This window comes from Kryptolebias marmoratus, linkage group LG12 (genome assembly GCF_001649575.2).
Source record: "Kryptolebias marmoratus isolate JLee-2015 linkage group LG12, ASM164957v2, whole genome shotgun sequence".
NCBI classification, from domain to species: Eukaryota; Metazoa; Chordata; class Actinopteri; order Cyprinodontiformes; family Rivulidae; genus Kryptolebias; species Kryptolebias marmoratus.
In genome coordinates, this window is record NC_051441.1 from 2919621 (window position 1) to 2937134 (window position 17514).

At 40.3% G+C, this 17514-nt stretch overlaps 1 protein-coding gene across 5 annotated transcripts in view; it reads right to left on the bottom strand.

Annotated features, from left to right (window-relative positions):
- shank1 (SH3 and multiple ankyrin repeat domains 1) overlaps positions 1–17514 on the bottom strand; it is a 75790-nt gene that overhangs the window by 24810 nt on the left and 33466 nt on the right. For all 5 annotated transcript variants that reach the window (XM_017419389.3, XM_017419392.3, XM_017419391.3 and 2 more), the window contains exons 6-15: positions 14189–14343; positions 12978–13145; positions 11909–12025; positions 11652–11729; positions 10974–11040; positions 10298–10467; positions 9993–10114; positions 9144–9292; positions 7610–7723; positions 6727–6802 (exon numbers count right to left, since the gene is read on the bottom strand). In XM_017419389.3, coding sequence (XP_017274878.1) covers positions 6727–6802; positions 7610–7723; positions 9144–9292; positions 9993–10114; positions 10298–10467; positions 10974–11040; positions 11652–11729; positions 11909–12025; positions 12978–13145; positions 14189–14343 — 1216 coding nt within the window. The remainder of the gene's footprint in view (positions 1–6726; positions 6803–7609; positions 7724–9143; positions 9293–9992; positions 10115–10297; positions 10468–10973; positions 11041–11651; positions 11730–11908; positions 12026–12977; positions 13146–14188; positions 14344–17514) is intronic.

Sequence of the window (17514 nt, forward strand, 5' to 3'; positions counted from 1 at the left end):
AAAAAACTCCAAATCTTCATTGTTCTTCACTCTTCTCTCAAATTTCCCACCCCTGCCCCTCCTTCACTCCTGTAGTTTAGATATAAATCATTCACTTTTTCTTTATTATCGTCATGACTCCACATTCATGAAAACGGATGCAACAGATCCTTCTGCTATCAGGTACAACAGCGTCGGGATTTTTGTTGTTATACAATTTAAATATTTTTAAATCTGGACAAAAAAAAACCTGCAGGAACTCCCCAACATTCTGCTTTTGTTTTCATTTAAATAAAAATGCAAATCACCCGCTGTCTTTCATGCCAGGGTATTAGACTGACATTATCCTAGGACGGGAAATGACGTTTCGGTTAAACCTTGAAATCAACGTTATTCGCGACCTCGTGCAACATTGGAAGAAGCCACACTCAGACTCTGTGCTGAGGGTCACTCTCAGCTACTACCACATCAAATCGTAGCTTAATATCTGCTACACTGACTGAGGAAAAGCCATGTTTGTGTTCGCTAATGTTAATTAGCTGTGGCAGCCGTCTTGAATTCATACACTTCAAAAGTTAATCTGTGAAGTATATTTACTCTCTGAAAGTTTCAATAAAATCCAACACAGTTCATGAGATATTTTACTAACAGAAAAACAGAGTTGACTCCAATAGTTAATGCTAAAGTTTTCAACACAGATCGCACACAATCAGTAAAGTTAGGGATCAGTTTCAGACACTGCCACACCAAATTAGAGCTCAATGTCTGTGTTTCTCAGAGCTGATTAGTTGTGGCAGCCATCTTGAATCCGGTTGGCTTCAAAAGCTAGTCAGCTGTAGATATAAACCCAATAATTACTCTCTGAAAGTTTCATTCAAATCCATTCAGTGATTCGTGAGATATTTTGCTAAGAATACAGACAAATCGCACAAACAGCCACGAGCAGGCGATAAGAAAAACTACAATCGGCTTCTGTCAGAAGCATTAATTAATCTTTTTGAGCTTAAATCAGCAGAAAACCACAGATCCGGGGTGGATGAGTAAAGTGTGCTACGTTGTAAACTGAACCGAGCATCAATAAACATGTGGTTTAATATAGAAGCAACAGGTCCGTTCAACCGGACGCCATGGAGGCTCACTGACAGTCCCACCGTGTGTCCGCTCAACAATAATGATTTATTTCTCTCAGTATGTCATGCTTTAAAATAAACATGTTCGACCACAACATGTTGAGTAGCCGAATGTCATCTTATCCAGTTGAGAATAGTCAGAACTAAAAGGCTGCACAATATACAAAAAAATGATCTTTGTAAAAATAATGAATGCAATACCAACAACCAAAGTTCATCTTATATTAAAGATCTTATTGTTCCATTTTTCCTTAACAGAGCTCTTCTCTCAGACTGCAGGTTTACTTGTGGTTCCTAGAGTTTCTAAAAGTAGAACAGGAGGCGGAGCTTTCAGTCCTCAGTCCGTGAGGCTGACACCCTGTCTGCTTTTAAGACTTCAGACTTTCCTTTTAGAGAAATCCTATAGTTAGGGTTGGCTTGGGTTAGGGTTCTAATCTTTATTAACCCAAAGGGACAATTATTTGTACAGAAAGCTCAACAATAAAATAAAACAATAAAAAAGATAAGAATACATCACAGATGCAAGTGGGTGACTGGGGTCCCTAAGGACTGACTGAGCCTTAAAAAGCTGAAGCAGGAAGCAGGTTATTTAGGGTGGTGCTCGCCCCTCTGCAGCACACTTTGGGTTTCCTGAGTTATCCTTTAGTTCTGCTGCTATAGGCTTGGACTGCTGGAGAACAAACCGGCCACATTTCCTCACTCTGCTGCCATCTTTGCTGTCTCACCTCCATGTTTGTGTTCGCAACTATTGTTGCCATTAACCTGTGTTTGTTTTGTTTTTGTTTTTCTTCCCATAAGAACTACACCTGGACCAATCTTTCTGTGTTTGTCTGTGTCTCAAAAGTGTGTAAAATTTATGCTATATAAGGAACAAGGTGAAGTAAAGTTAGAACAATAAGTTATACCTTCGAATTAAACTAAACTAATCTCATCCCTTTATCCCAGCCTCTAATGTGCACTCACATCACACACACACACACACTGCTTCCGGTCATTTGCTGTAAACAAAGCTTGAATGAGCGGGTAGAGCAAATGAAAGAAGGGGTTTGGATGCAGACAGGAAGAGGAGAGAGGAGGAAGAGGAGGACAGAGAAACAGCTGGGAGGAAGAGGAGAAGAAGGCGTCCAGATTTCCTCTCTAAAAGGCACTCACATCATCTCTCCGTCAGAGCTTCCTTCCACGTACGTCGAAATTGTCCTCCATCAACTTGCCCTCCCTCCCTCTTCCTTGCCTCTCTACATCTTCTCTCCCTTTCTGTCATCCTCTTGAATCCTTCCTGCCTCGGAGGACGATCACAGCTCTTGTCGCCTCTCCTCTCATGTCTCTGCCGTTTTGTTTTCCTCCCTGCTTCGTCAGGCTACGCCACTGTGATTGCGAGAGCATGCTTGTGTGATGACACAGAGAGAAAGCTGTGTTGGGTGGAGCAACACTGCTCACAGAAGGTTCACATGATCATGTGTTTATGTTTATCAGCATGTCCGCCTGGCATGTTCTAGTTTGCTTTTTTTGCCATGTGCATCAAAGCATCTATTATGAATATATCTTCTTTCTTATTGGATATTTAGACCAAGTCAAATCAGGTTCAGAAACTACGATTATTATATGAACATGTGAAAAACTAAACCAATGAATGTGTTTAATTGACTTTTCCGGAGCCCTTATTGTAACTCCAGACTCTTTGAAGATCATGACAGCGCCCTGCGACGCCCGAAGCCCAAAGGTCATGGCGACGATGAGCCCCGCAGAGCACCTGGATGTGATCTGCTATCACCACAAACTGCACACCGTTCTCACGTTAACAGACTCTTTCAGCTGACATCTACACTAAAACAGATAGTTTTTAAATGATTCTTTTTGTTTGTGTTTATATTTTTTTCTTAATACGGATTATTCTGACAAAAAAATCCCAAAACATTCATTAGTCGGGGATGAGAATATCCAAATTAGTGCCGCATCAAAATACAGAAAAAGAACATTTTTGGACAAAGATTTTGTCTTATTCTTTGATGTATCTATAATTTCCTCCCAGGTATTACCTATTTCAGAACACAATCATAGTTTAGTGGATTCAAAGATTAAAAAAAAAGAGGAATAGAAAACCTGGTAAAAACTGATCCATTATTGTTTTGATTTCTTTGGCACAAAGTGATATGGTGTTACAACATTGTTCTTTTGAGTCCACACATTAAAATCAAAAATGTTTTAAAAATCTGAATTTTTCTCCCTAAAAGTTCTGCTGCAAACGCAGAAGAAAATCTGCTTTTAGATCTAGAACTCCCCAAAGGAAATGCATATCACCCGCCAAACAGACGTACATTCAGTGATTCCTTCCTGAAAGTTTTATTCAGATTTGTCCGGCGGTTCTTGGGATATTTTAGGACAGGCACAAGAACTCACTCACATAAAGGCAAAGGTAGGCAATGAAGGTCATTTTTGTTTTTGGCTACAAAATTAAAATAAAACAAAAAGGTTGACAGTTCAGGTAAACACAAAGCAGCAGCTTCCAGGTCTGAGAAGTGAGGCCAACACGTCTGCTGAAAACTGCACTTCCTCTAATGGCCACTAGAGCCTGACTTCCTGTGAAATCTTGGTTAAAACGCACAACTTTACTCACAAATAAAATCCTTTTATAGCATGGCGCAAACACTTTCATACAGTTCACCTATTTATTTCACCTATAAGTTGTATAACTGCTAAAAGAAACACAAAAAAAAAAGATCTTTAGCTAAACAATGCAGCAAAGCAACAAACAAACACTGACAATGTATTCATGAGCTCAATCTCTGATGTCAAAATCATTTTAAACCAAATGTCTATTTGTTGATTCAATTCAATCCAGTTTGTTTATACAGCGCCAAGTCACAACAAAAGTTCTGTCAGCGCACTGGCACTGTGCAAAAACATTCACACACATTATAAAAAACAACTGTTTTATGTAAGGAAGCCAGCATCTGATGTATTGGTAAATAACTTTTTGTCTTTTGAGGCTTCTCCCGACAAGAGAAGAATTTGGGAGATGGATAAACTGTAATATAAATAGTCAAATATTCTAAAAATTCCCCATTCAGTCATAACAGAATTATTAAATACTGACTAGATTCTAATTAGATAGACTTCTTAGAGTGATAATGAAGTTACACAAAGCATAGTTTTTTTAACCTGCTGCACGCACAAAATAATAAATGCTTGTAACTATCAATAAACAGGACGGATGCTCCATTCCTTGTCCGACCCTCCTCTCCCTCCTGAGTGCCCTTCACTGTTTGACCTCCAGATGGAGTCACCGTAGGGAGGTGAGGGCGATAGAAAGAAAATTAAAAAGTACGAGGGGGGGGTTCGCAACACATCCATGAACAGACCACAGAGGAGGGATGCAGAGTGACCGAGGCCGAAGGAGGAGCTGCAGGGATAAAAGTTGTGTAAGTGGGCCCATGTGAGGGTGGATCTGAGTCAGCCAGCTTAAACGAACAATCTGGGCTCCATCTATACGCTGAAACACATCTTTAAATATTGATGTGTGTGACTGAGTCTTTTTACAGAAAACGTCACAGCTGATGAAGCACATTAATAGTAGATGAAACAGTGAGTGAGGGAAAAGAACAAGCGTGTACAGAAGTTAAGAAAAATTCCCTGAAGGGATGCATATCGCCCACTGCCTTCAATAACAAAGTTTTAGACTTAAAAGAAGAGAAAGTTGTAACCGTTTTAGTCAATCCTTTTAAAAAGAACATTATACACAACCTCATCTAAAATCACAAGATGTCCCGCTCAGAGTATGTGTTGAGGATGATTCTCAGCTACTACCACATCAAATATTAGCTACATGTCTGTAAAACCGACTAAGTTGGAGCCATTTTTGTGTTTTTAATGCCAGTCGATTGTGGCAGCCATCTTGAATTTGGTTTGACTCTAGTAATTAAGTTGTAAACGTACATTTAATGATTACTTCCTGAGAGTTTCTGTAGAATTTACCCAGTGGTTTGTGAGAGGATTTTCTAACAGACACACACACACACAGGCAAAAACACTGTCGCCCACCTTCACCTTTCAGCAGCAGGTAATAAATAGATAAACCTTTACTAGCATTTCAAAACTGTGTTCTTCTATCATTATTCTCCGAAAACAAACAAACTCCACAAACAAGCGTTTTAAAAAACATGAAACTTTTCTGCACGTATTTTCCAGGTTTTCATCAATTCCATGAAAATGATGGAGAAAAAAATCAGATCAAACATTTTCATCAACGCAAAATTCATAAAAAAGAAGTTTTTCTAAAAATTCTTCTTTAGTAAAATAATCTCATCATGTTTCCAAAGTGCAGATAAGGCATCAGTCTTCATTGATTTAGCCGAGAATCTCCTGAAACAATCATAATTTTTATAAACTATCCTTCTCAGATAATCAATACAACAATAATCAAAGGAAGTCTGATATTCTTCAAGTACTTCCTTTCCTACTGACAGAAAACCTGTTCAAATATTCTCCCTTTAAGAATGAAAAGCTGCATAAGACCGGATGTTGTTTGAGTCACAGCGGGTGAATAACAAGAGGTGTTATTGCAAAAATAAAAATAAAAAAATGAAAAAAGAAAGACCCGCTGATCTCAGCTGCTCTTCAGGGATTATTTGAAGCTGGTCCCATGGCTCAGTAATACATATGCATTACTTTAGATTGTATGGTCACTGAAAGCAGCAATCATCAGGTGGTTTATAACACTGCTTCAAAAAAATAAAAATAAAAAAAAAAGAAAGCTCAGGCCTAATCAGACTCTTCTAAAAAAAAACAACAACAACAAGCTTTAAAAATAAAACACAGCAAAGCAGCTCGAGATCTCAGACACAATAAAACAGACATAAAGCAGAAGAAACTTACCCTAAAACTAAAATGATAAACATTTATCTGTCTGCTGTTTAAACATCAAGATAAGGCTGGTAAACGGAGGACTTCTCTATAAAAGCAGGAAGATACGGAGCGAGTCACAGTCATCCTACGGCATGAATCACTCCCAGGACATCGCTTCACACAAATCATCCTGAAATAAATACATCCGCTATGTTACCATACAAACAAGTTCACCGCTAACGTGCTGGAGATTAACAGCAAAGCAGCGGGGTCACGATGAAAAGGCTGTCAGTTTGAATTAAACTCCCACTGAGAGGCTCTTTGACAAATCACCCAACCCCTTATCTCCCAAAGACCTGCTCAGGTGTCAGAAGGGAAACCGGCATCCAGATGTTCCAGATGTTACACCGAGCGTCTCTTTTGTCTGTCCAAGTGGCACAAAGTGCTTCGACGTTCAGATTAAAACCACTCCGGTTACGTGAAGTAGCCACTCTGCTGTGACCTCGGCCTCTCGTCCCGCGAGAAGTCAGTCGGGACTAAAGTGATGGGCTCCATCAATTAAAGCCCCAGCATCGCTTAAAGGAATGCATATCACCCGCCAACCTTCAGAGCAGAGTTTTAAACGAAGATCATCTAATGCTGGGATGGAATAGAAAGGTCCTGAGACAGCAGGCAGTGAATTCATGATCAGTCTGTCAGAATGTAGCACCATGTAGCACATCTCCATAAATCCAACCAGTAACAGGCGATGGAAGGGAAAGAAGGGAAACCTCACCTCGGAGCGTCGAAGCTGTCGTATGAACCCACGGTGTAATGACGGAACAACCTTTTGGCTCGTTCTCCACGACTCTCTAAAACACAAAAACATCAGATGTGAACAAATAATAACATTAAAGTGGTGATCTGTTGGGGACTTTTTACTTCGTCAGCAGCAACTTACAGCTAACACCGTGACACGTTTGTGCTCAGGAAAAGGACTTCAAGTTTTTGTAACATTTATTCAAAATATTTAACTTTATTAACAAACTGTTCCCAAAGAAATACACTGAGATCACTTCGGTTCCTTCTCTTTGAAATCTGCTTCAACAAAATGACTATATTTGTCTTTTTATGAACCTTTTACTTTTTTGCTACCAGTCTGTTACTTTGAGCTTTTCATACTTTAGCTAGCCTTTTGATTCTTTTAGCTTTTAGCTAATCTTTTGTTGCTTTTCGCTGGTATTTTAGCATTTAACTAGCCTTTTGTAAATTTTAGCTTATAGACAGTTTTTGGCTACATGTAAACTTTAGCCAGTTTTCTGCGATATTTAACGTCTTTTTAGCCTTTTGCTGCTTTTAGCTAGCCTTTGCTAGTTTTATCTTCTATTTAGCTTTTTGCTGCTTTCAGGTTTTAGCTAGCTTTTTATTTAGATTATTGCTATGTTTAGCTTTTAGCTAGTGTTCTGCACCTGTTAGCTTTAACAACTCAGTACTCAGGATTCACAGCTGAATTTCTTTGTTTTTTTTATTTATTTTTGTAATTTTCTAATCTAAAGCCATCATCCGGCTTGTGACGAGTGCAGTTAGCTCTTAAAGGAATGTAAATGCTAAACAGTCCTAAAAGCTAATATTTTCCAGGTGTTTATGTGGCGTGACAGAGGAAGGTTTAAGGTGATCACCTGATCGGTTGTCCTGGCTTCGGAGCACCACTTCCTCCACGCACTCAGAGGGGAACCAACCGGTGCGACCTCTGACCGTCCCCTCCCAGTACCCGCCCTCGCCGACGCTGAGGACTAGAAGGCGAGAGCAGCAAAGAGCAGAGTGTCACACACACACACAAAAAAAAAGGCAACACAATAAACACCAACACACTCAAACATAGAGAACGAAAAACAAACGCACACAAAAAGAAGATAAGAACATTATGCAGACGGGAAAATAAATAACGTAGACACACGCACGAACATGCAAACCTCCTACATACTCACCAAGACATACATACCTGGCGACACTTTAGACTCACTCACAAACACACAAATATTCATACCTGCAGACATTAAATACAAACATATGTGGAGCCCTTACACGGATGTTAGGACGAGCATTTCACAAACAGACACTTGAATCTGTCTCCGAGTCCGACGGAAGGACCGCCGCTTCAGCCTGGACTCGAGAACGAGTCCCTTTACCTGCCGACGGATCCCAGGTTTTCACCTCAGAACCTTTCGTCTGGCTAAAATCACTGTTTCCTCACAGGTCGAGCTAAAATATCAGCCTCAATCACTCCACTCGTCTGTGGGTTTCTTGGAAATGCTTGAATGAATCTCAAAGAGCTGAAAATCCAGATTTTTAACAACTGTTGGTGTTTGTGTTAAACATTTTTAGGCGGGGCTCATTTAAAGAAGTTGAAGGCACAAAACAAACACAAGAGTTAAAACGAGTCGGAATGTTGCTCCTAAATTTTTAACTTTGTCATTCTTTCTCAGAAACTCTCAGTAGTGCTGGACGTTTAGATGAACACATCAATCATCAGGGATTGGAGTCCAGTGGCGGTAGAGGGCGTTTTTTGTGGTTAAGTTGCGATTTTGTGAGAATTGATCAAAGAAGCCGCACTGTGAAACAGGCGAAGCCATCACGGCGTCTTTCACAACCAACGATCAGCTGTCAAACAAAGACTCTCTGACTCATTAAACAAATACAGCTGCTTTATTTACACGATAGTTATCAGTGAAAGCTGCCTGTGGAACCTTCCTCCTGCACCCTGCGGCGCTCACGTCCATCTGAGAGAGAAACCTCGTGGATTTAAGCCCCTCTCATTTTCTCGACCAGCGCTTTATTTGCCGTTTTTTTGTTTCTGTCCGAAACAGTGAAGCCAGTCGAGATTCCTAACTGAAGGAACAATAAATGTGACCGCTGCTCATCAGGAAACAGGTTGTTTAAAGACACCACCCTGCAGGTCTTAACTTTCAAAAACACTGGTGTGACAATTTCAAAGTTGACCACATGTTGCCTGTAGCGCTTAATATCAGCAAAAACATGGATATTTTGATCAATCCCTCCTGAAAAATAGAAATGCTAAAAGACACCTGCACAAATGTGTCACCAACGGTCAGTTTTTGGTCTGACGATGGCAGATGAAAGCCCTAACTCCCAACCCTGACCTATAAAAAGCAGAGGAAGAAGAGACAGACGTGAAAATGCTTCTGTTCTCACCTTTGACCCTGTCTCCTTTACTGAAGCTGATTTCCCGCTCTCCCTGAGCAGAGTGGGACCGAGTTGCTACAAAGACTCGTCCCGGGACGGCGCTGTAGAGGCGTCTCCGCTGGCTTGCGATCTGCACGGTGGTAGTGACCTGGGCGGGCCTGGGGACATCACAAAAGTAATGAAAAACTGCATTTTTCAAGCTTTTTACTCCACTAAGGCATTTGAAACTTCCTCACTAAACGTAAGATTTTAAAAACTGTGACTCTGTGTTGACAACAAGTTTCCAGAACTCTTCCAGAACCTTTCAGGGTGTCCAGGTTTCATTTTATTTGCCTAATTTAATAACTTTACCACTCAGCAGGATCAATACAACTTCAATAAAAGTCAGATTAAGCTTTTTTATTGTCTTCAGAAAAATGTTTCAAGAAATTTTAATACAAAATGTTGAAAACATTTACTTTTTATATAACAGCTGCACAAGGAAACATTTTTAAAAACCTCCTGAATATTCAGAACATTTCCTTTTTCCTGCAATCCTTTAGGTTTTATTTTCCACCTAAAACTATAAAAACAAGAACTGTAATTTTCCATCATTCTGCTGTTTTTTGATGCTTTACCACATTCTGAAAATTATAATTAAATTTAGTTTGATTCATGTAGAATTTTGCTTCAATGATTGTAAGACTATTTTATTCAATCCGACCCCAGTTTTGGATTAATTACCATCTTTAAGACTCCTTTAGTCCACCCTAAAACATTTAAAGGACTATTTAATAATAGAACAACAGAAACCAAGGAGCAGCTGCCTGATTTAAGTGATTTTATTGTATTTTTTGTTCGGAGCCCCCCAGGACTCACCCCTGTCTGCGGCTCTGTCTGCTCCGGTCCTCCTTGTCCCCGATCCGTCCCCGGGACGGGGAGCGTGTCCTCGCTCCTCTGGGACTGCTGGAGCTCCGCAGGGTTCCTGTATGTTTATATCCCTGAAACAGAAATCAGATAAATCGCAGCTAACTGCACGTCTTTTATTCATTTTTTTCCTCCTGCAGCTTCATAAAGTAGTTTGTTTTGATCGAAGTAACTTTAGTGAATTCTTTCTGTTTTTCTACACAGGTCAAACATCTCGTAACGTCCCTGAATGGAGCAGTGCCGCACGGATGGGATACCTGCACGGAGACGATGTTGGTGCTCGGAGCGTTGGGCACGGCCATCCAGTCCGGCAGGTTCATGCTGCTGTCGCTGTTGGCTCGGAGGAAAGGGTGAGGATGGGGGACTGTCAAAGACCGGGTGCTCTCCCTCCTCTGGGGGGCGTACTTTGGAGACTCCACAAAGGGAACTTACCGGGAGGTGAAGAGAAAAGAGTTTCACTCACAGTTTGAAACATACGTTCACACATGAGTGTCCTCCTGACTCCCAGTAGCTCCAACTTGTCCTCTGTGGAGGACATTTGTTAACCTGAATGTCTCCCACCCTATGCATCCCACTAAATTAACTCCTTTGGCCATCTACAGAGGACATTTAGAGCTTTTCATTGACACCAAATGTGAAGGGGTGGGGTTTTGGTAACTTACAAAGATTGGGGATTTTAGAAAAAAATTGTGATTGGACAATATTTTTGTTCCTGGTAGTCAGGAGATAAAAAACTATTTTATGAAATCTATTTATAAAGTTGAATATTTTGTCCTGGTTTGAGGTCTGTTTCAGTCAAACTGTTTGCTCAAAGAATAAAAAATAGAAACTTTAAGCTACTTGAAGCATCAGAAAGAGATTAGGTCTTTTTTTTGTATTTAATAAATATTTCTGTATCATACAAGTAAACATGACGTGTTATAGAGAACTTACCCACGTCTGTATCTCTGTGGTTTTTAATGATTTCTCCCAGTTCAAAATGGCCAGACATAACTGCAACCTAAATAAAATTTTAAAAGAAAACACATTTGAAGGTTTGAAGTTACGTTGCTCGCAAAAAAAGGCTGATTTTGTGATTTCCTTGATAAAGAAAACTGATCAAGTTAATTATTTTCATCTGCTATGAAATTTATTATGAACCATTATCAACAAATATTTAAGAAAAATGTTGGTTATAGAATGAAAACAATGAAGAACAAGAAGATCTGAACCTGACCCGAACTTTTATGACAAATATATTGGCTAATACTGACATATAAAATGTTTGTGTCCATATATTTGAATTTAATATTAAAGTCAATTTAAATACGACTATAGTGTGAGTCCAAGTTGTTTATTAATAATTATAAAGTCACAGGCAAATTAAGGTGTCGTTTTCTTACAAAATAATAATACGAAACAAAAAGAAAACAGTTTTTTAGAAATGTTTTATTGCCAATTCATCCATCCAGCCACTCTGATGCTGTGTAAGCTCCTACCTGATTGTTTGTAAAAAAGAAATACTTAATAAATCCTGATTTAAAAGTCTGCAGCACAGTAATGGGTTAAAGTGAAATCAGGAACTTCTGCTGTAACTTCATAAAACCCTAAAGTGTAACAGGACTGGTTTACCTGAAAGGGGGTCTGCCCGCTGTTGTTCTTCATGTCTTTATTTGCTCCACGATAAAGCAGAATTCGTGCACAGCTTTCCTGCAACAAACAGCAGAAATTACACAGGAAATCTATGTGGACGTGTTCCTGTTATTACGGTGCAGAAAACACAAAAAGTTGTAAATAAACAACATATGTTTGAGGAAGAAACGTCTAATCTGTACTTCTGTTCTGATCCTGTTTTAGAGCTGAGACTTCACGTGCACTTCATGACGTACCTTGTTGTACAAAGCACAGATGTGCAAGGCAGTGTTTCCAGAGGCATTCTGGGAGGAGGAATCTGCCCCGTAAAAGAGGAGGTGCTCCAGATGCTGCGAGTTGCCGTTCTGACAGGCCTGTGAGTCGACATGAACACGGAGGAGAGGACGACGATGCACCAAAACAAAGACAAAAATGAGCTGAAGCAGCTGAAGCTGAAAGAATCGCCGCCACGTTTATCTCACACTGAGTGGAGAGCCACACCCAGAGTCATAAAGTAATAAAAATAATAATTCAGGTTGATCACTTTATCAGTGGAAACACACACACTGCAGTGTGAGTGTGTGTGTCCTTCTGATTGGACGTGCTGTGATGCCATCCTGCACGCTCGCACAGAGTTGTTTTCTTAATAAAAGACAGATGCCTTTCACTTTTAAAGTTTATCCAACTTTTTGTTTAACACATGTCCTGACACTGTTTACAGTTCAAACTGGATGAATAAAACATTACACTTATTGTTTTATTTTAGTGTTTTGCTGGTTAGCAGAACTTTGCTGCTAAATCAGAGCCTCCTCATTAACACGCATGGCTCCGCTCCTGGGACGGTTACTGTTTGTTTAAAAGAAACCAAACCCTGACCCTCATGCAGAGGTTCCTACCAAAAACACACACAAACACACACACACACAGTGTACAATGGAGCTGAAGAGACAGATGTTGATGCAGAGAGCGGGATCACACTCAGATGGATACCTTTATTCTTCCTCTCGGCCTTGCCTGTCCACTTCAAGGCTGGTAAACGGCCACTGAAGCAGGACGGTGGGATGAAGGGTGAGAGGTGGACTGATTCATGGCATGAATGGGTTTTGATGCAGACACACACTGGAACACAGAGAACACTCTGAAACACTGATCCACGCACAAAACAAACTAAAACCTTAAATATAAAAGGCTCCTTCTCCGATGCTTTCATCCCACAAAACTAAAACAAACAAACCCTGTGATTAGTTTGCTCTTCTTGTCTTAAATTGTGTAAAAAAAAAAAAAAAAAATCTCCTCAGACTCGTCGTCGCAGAGCGAGGGTTTCACCTGGTGCGTCTCGTCCCAGCCGTTCTCGTCCCTGATGCCCAGTTTGGCTCGGTGGTAGAGGAGAGTTTCACAGCAGGAGGTGTCGCCCCCCGTTAGCACAGTGTGGTAGAGCGGCGTCAGCCCCCGCCGGTCCTTGTAATCTGGAGACGCACCCAAAGAGAGCAGGACCTGTGGGAGGAGACAATGTTTTCACATCCAACCAGAACCAGCCTGGAGTTCAGAAACACTTTGTTGTCAGATACAGATTGTTTTTACATATTATAAGCTAAAAAATTAGATTTCCTATTACGGTGGTTTTCAGTTTCAGAGCATTTTAAACAAAAAGCTCAAATTACTACAAGTTTAGGAAGGGCATGCCTTGCAATCCTTCAGGAATGCTTATCGCCCGCCACCTTTAGAGGTTTAGACGAGAACCGTCTTAGAGCTATGATCTGTGAGCTCAGAGTATGGGCTGAGAATGACACTATAGCCACTTCTCTGTAGACTGGGGTCAACAAGCTGTGGCGGCCATCTTTAACTAGGTTGGCTGCTCAACTAGAAACACATCCACTGTTTACTTCCTGAAAGTTTCAATAAAATCTATCCAGTGGTTCATGAGATATTTTGCTAACAGTTAGTCTTTTTTTGGTGTTTACTAGGATCTGTTCGCTGTGGCGGCCATCTTGAATCAGGTTGATTGCCAGTCAGCTGCAGATGTACATCCAATGAGAGTTTCAATAAGATCAGTCCAGTTGTTGATGAGGACTTTAAAACGTTACAGTTTACTCTGCTGCTTCAAAGGAACATTTAAAAAGAAATGAATCAAGACTTTTGCACAGTACTCCTGTATTCATCCAGAAAATGGCGTAAACTTTCAGTTCTGCTGGGTTTTTTGGGGAATAACTGGACACTGTAGCACCCACAAATCTCCCAGCCTGAGTTTTCTGTTCCAGCTGTTCTCTGCTGAACAGCTGGACAAACACCTCAAATTCAAATCTGCAACAGGCCTTTAAATCCAGCCAGTTTGTTCTTTGTTGGTGTGTGTTTCCTGAGTGTGGAGTGAATATTCTGGCTTCAGCTTGTTTATTCAAGACAAATATCCCATCTTGCAAGTAAACACAACAATGCGATTTGGATTTTCTTCTTTTCTAGCGTGAGGAATAAGAACTCCGTATTTGTTACAGTTAGATCACAACATTCCTATAAAAAGGCACAAACGTGCAAGTGTTTACCAGCAGGGCCGTGTGGCGGTGCCCTCGAACAGCCTTGTGGAGCGGTGTGAGTCCATCTTTGGCACGGAAATCAATGTGAGCCCCTCCATCCACCAGGACCCGGATGGCCTCACCTCCACCTGGCTCACACTGCACTGCCAGCGACAGGGGAGTCTCTGCACACAAACACACACATTTCAGCTAATGGCATCCAACCAGCAATTCGAAAAAAAGTTGTGACGTTGTGTAAAATGTAAACAAAAACAGAACGCAATGATTTGAAAACTTCATTAAACAATATTTTACTCACAGAGGAACAGAGTAATCATATAAAATGTTGAAACTAAGGGATTGTACCATTTTGGGGGAGAAAAATTAGGTACTTTTAAATTTTTCTGTCAACATCACGTGTCTGTAAGGTTGTATCTCCTCTTCTTCTCCCATCAGTCTGTAAACATCTGGACCTGAGGAGAGCAGCTGCTGGAGGTTTTAGAGGAACAGTTGTCCCATTCTGTCTGTAGAGGATTCTAGTGAGTGAGCTCAGGACTGTTCTTCTGTGTTCTTGTTGTTCTACAAGACTGACTGAGCTGAATCGACAGCCTCCATCCTGACTCTGAAATATCAGCTGCTAAAGGAACCAGCGTAGGAATATTTCAGTGATGCTATCTGTAGAGCCGAAGTTGAAAACAGCTTTACATTTGGCCTTTTTTTTCACAGATTTCAGTTTTTATGACACTTTTCTTTCAGATGTAAACAATCCTCTGGTATAAATTAAGAACTGTTTACTACATTAGGCCCAGAAGCTCCGAACTACACGACAAAAAGTGGGCAAACTGTAACATGTGGCCATGAATGAGTGCTGCCTGTAGCGTGCGAAAATATTATTTTAATTTTCTGTGATCATTAGGAGCATTTCACTGCTGAAAACCCTCCCTGAAGCCAACCACGATCTAAAGCAGAATACTCAAGAGTTGATATGAAAACAGATATAGCAGTTTCCCTGGAGACCAACCTTTTTATAGAGGTTTTATCCTGCAGGAAGTAACGCTACCTTCCTGCCAGTGTTCAAGCACATTGTCATTATGTCAAATAAATGAGAGAAAAAACAAAAACTCAATCAAAAATTTATCTGCGTCACAACGCTCATATTGCTCTCAGCAAAAAGGTCCAATGGCACCTTGAAGAATAAAAACATTTAAAGTGTTTCCAGTAAAAATCTGGTGATGTGTGCTGGCTGTCATGGCAACAACAGAAATGTTGGGGGTTTTTTTGGTTTGTTTTTTAAAGAAATTACTGAAATTATATTTTCTGATCATCTTTTGAAGATAGATCTGATAGATACATAATCTGTTGGAACGGCTTGAGCGGACCTCTGATGCTGTTCTGTCAGGATGCCACCGATGGAAACGAGGCCAAAACTGGCAGATCCTTTTTTATTTTTTTTAAAAGAAATCACTCTGTTTAGAAAGCATAAACAGATTGTCACAGGAGAAGAGACAAATGTAAAAACTGTAAACAAAAGTGAGAAAATCTCTCCAACTCTGTACACACAGAGCCATTCTGAATTTATAACAAGAAATTACAGGGAAAATAGATATTTGTAATATCATAACATGTCTTTGGCATAGTTTAACATGAGTTTTAACCAATTATTTAAAGAAAACAGTGAGTTTTAGTAATGCAAAATGTGAGTTTTCACTTTTAAACTGAGACGCACAAACACGTATACATTTTTATTATTAAAACAGGAAGAGTGATGCACTTTCCTTTTACATTAAGACCTGAAACTGTCCAGCTTAGTTAATTTTAAACTTATCCGAATGGAGAAGACAGCAGTGAAAACTCAACCCCATTTTCAGTATTCAGCTGTTTTGTGTGATACTTTTATTTAACTGTATTGACTGTATTTATCCGTGTTTATATTCCTCTACGCTCACTTGACGCAGGTCTCTCTTGAGATTTAGACCTTGTGTCTTAATGAGGTTACCTGTATAAATAAAAATAAATAAAATTTCAGTTCCCATCCAGTGATAAGCGCCTCACTGTAACCTTTTTATGTCTTTTAGAAACTAAATCTTCCCAGTTATCATCACTTTGTGAACCCGAACGTTAGTGTAGGTGTTGGATGAGGGCTCTCTGGTGCCCTCATGTGTCCGGCAGTGGGAGTGTGTTTCACACCCTGATTACAGGCTGCGTTTGGTGTTTTGACACTTGCTCCCACAACGGCTGGACTGACATAGAGCAACACACCCAAACTGTAAATGAGCCGTCTGCCGCGCCTCCTGAACGCCAACAGGATCTGAGAAAAGCCACCAAATCGTGTACAGCACGACTGGCTCGGATCCTCCGCAAACTGTTGGAACAACACGCCGCGGAGCCGAGGGCAGGAAACAGAAGGGGAGCTTTGCTGCTTGCAAACAGATTACAGGTTGAGTTTCAACAGCAGAGAGCCGAGCCACAAAGCTGCTGAAGACGAGCTCATTTAGCAGCTTCGGGCTGCTGAATCGAAGATACACCTCTGTCAGGGGGGCGTCTCGATGCTTCTGGGACCCTAATTAGGGACTGATTGGTTTGATTGATCTGGACCAGGTCACTGAGTACACCTGAGGTTTTTCCTTGGCTGTGATTCCTGTAATTCCAACCCAGCAGTTGGGAAAAGAAGAGTCATATAACAGTTGTTGCATCTAAACCACCTTAAACTAAGCCCAGAGGAAAACCCAATACTTAGATTTGTCCCGTCTTGCCTGGACTTCCTTACAGTAGTTTTAAAACCTTTTAGTCTATAAGACATTTTGGCTTCAGACCCACAAAATGATGCCGACAAAGACCTGTGACCCCATCTGGTGTCAATTTAAACCCACAAACCTTGTCAAAACTTTATTAAATAAAGACATAATGATGACAAAAATCAGCCAACTGCTGTTTTTATTCTACATAATATACCAAAAGCATTCATTTTGAATCAAAGCAGGATGACACCTGGAGGTTATCTTGGTGTATCATTGATCTGAACCACTGAAGAGGAAGGGGATTCAGAAAGGATTATTTTACCTGAAGAATAGATATTTTTAAACTAAAACTTCATTTAAGGTGGTCTAGCTGCCCAAACAAAACAGTAAAATGTCCCCTTTTTACTTACAAAAACAAAATAAAAGTGTCACAAGTCACAAACTGTTTAAAAATCTCCAATAACTGAAAGATAATCCAGTTCAGATTTATGCTAAATGTTGCTACTAGCAACAAGCTAACAGCTCAGAGAGAAACACATAAAAAACATTTTATTTCAATAATTTCCGCCATCTAAAAACAACCCAAACTCTAAAATTTCTTCACAGTTTGAACAAACA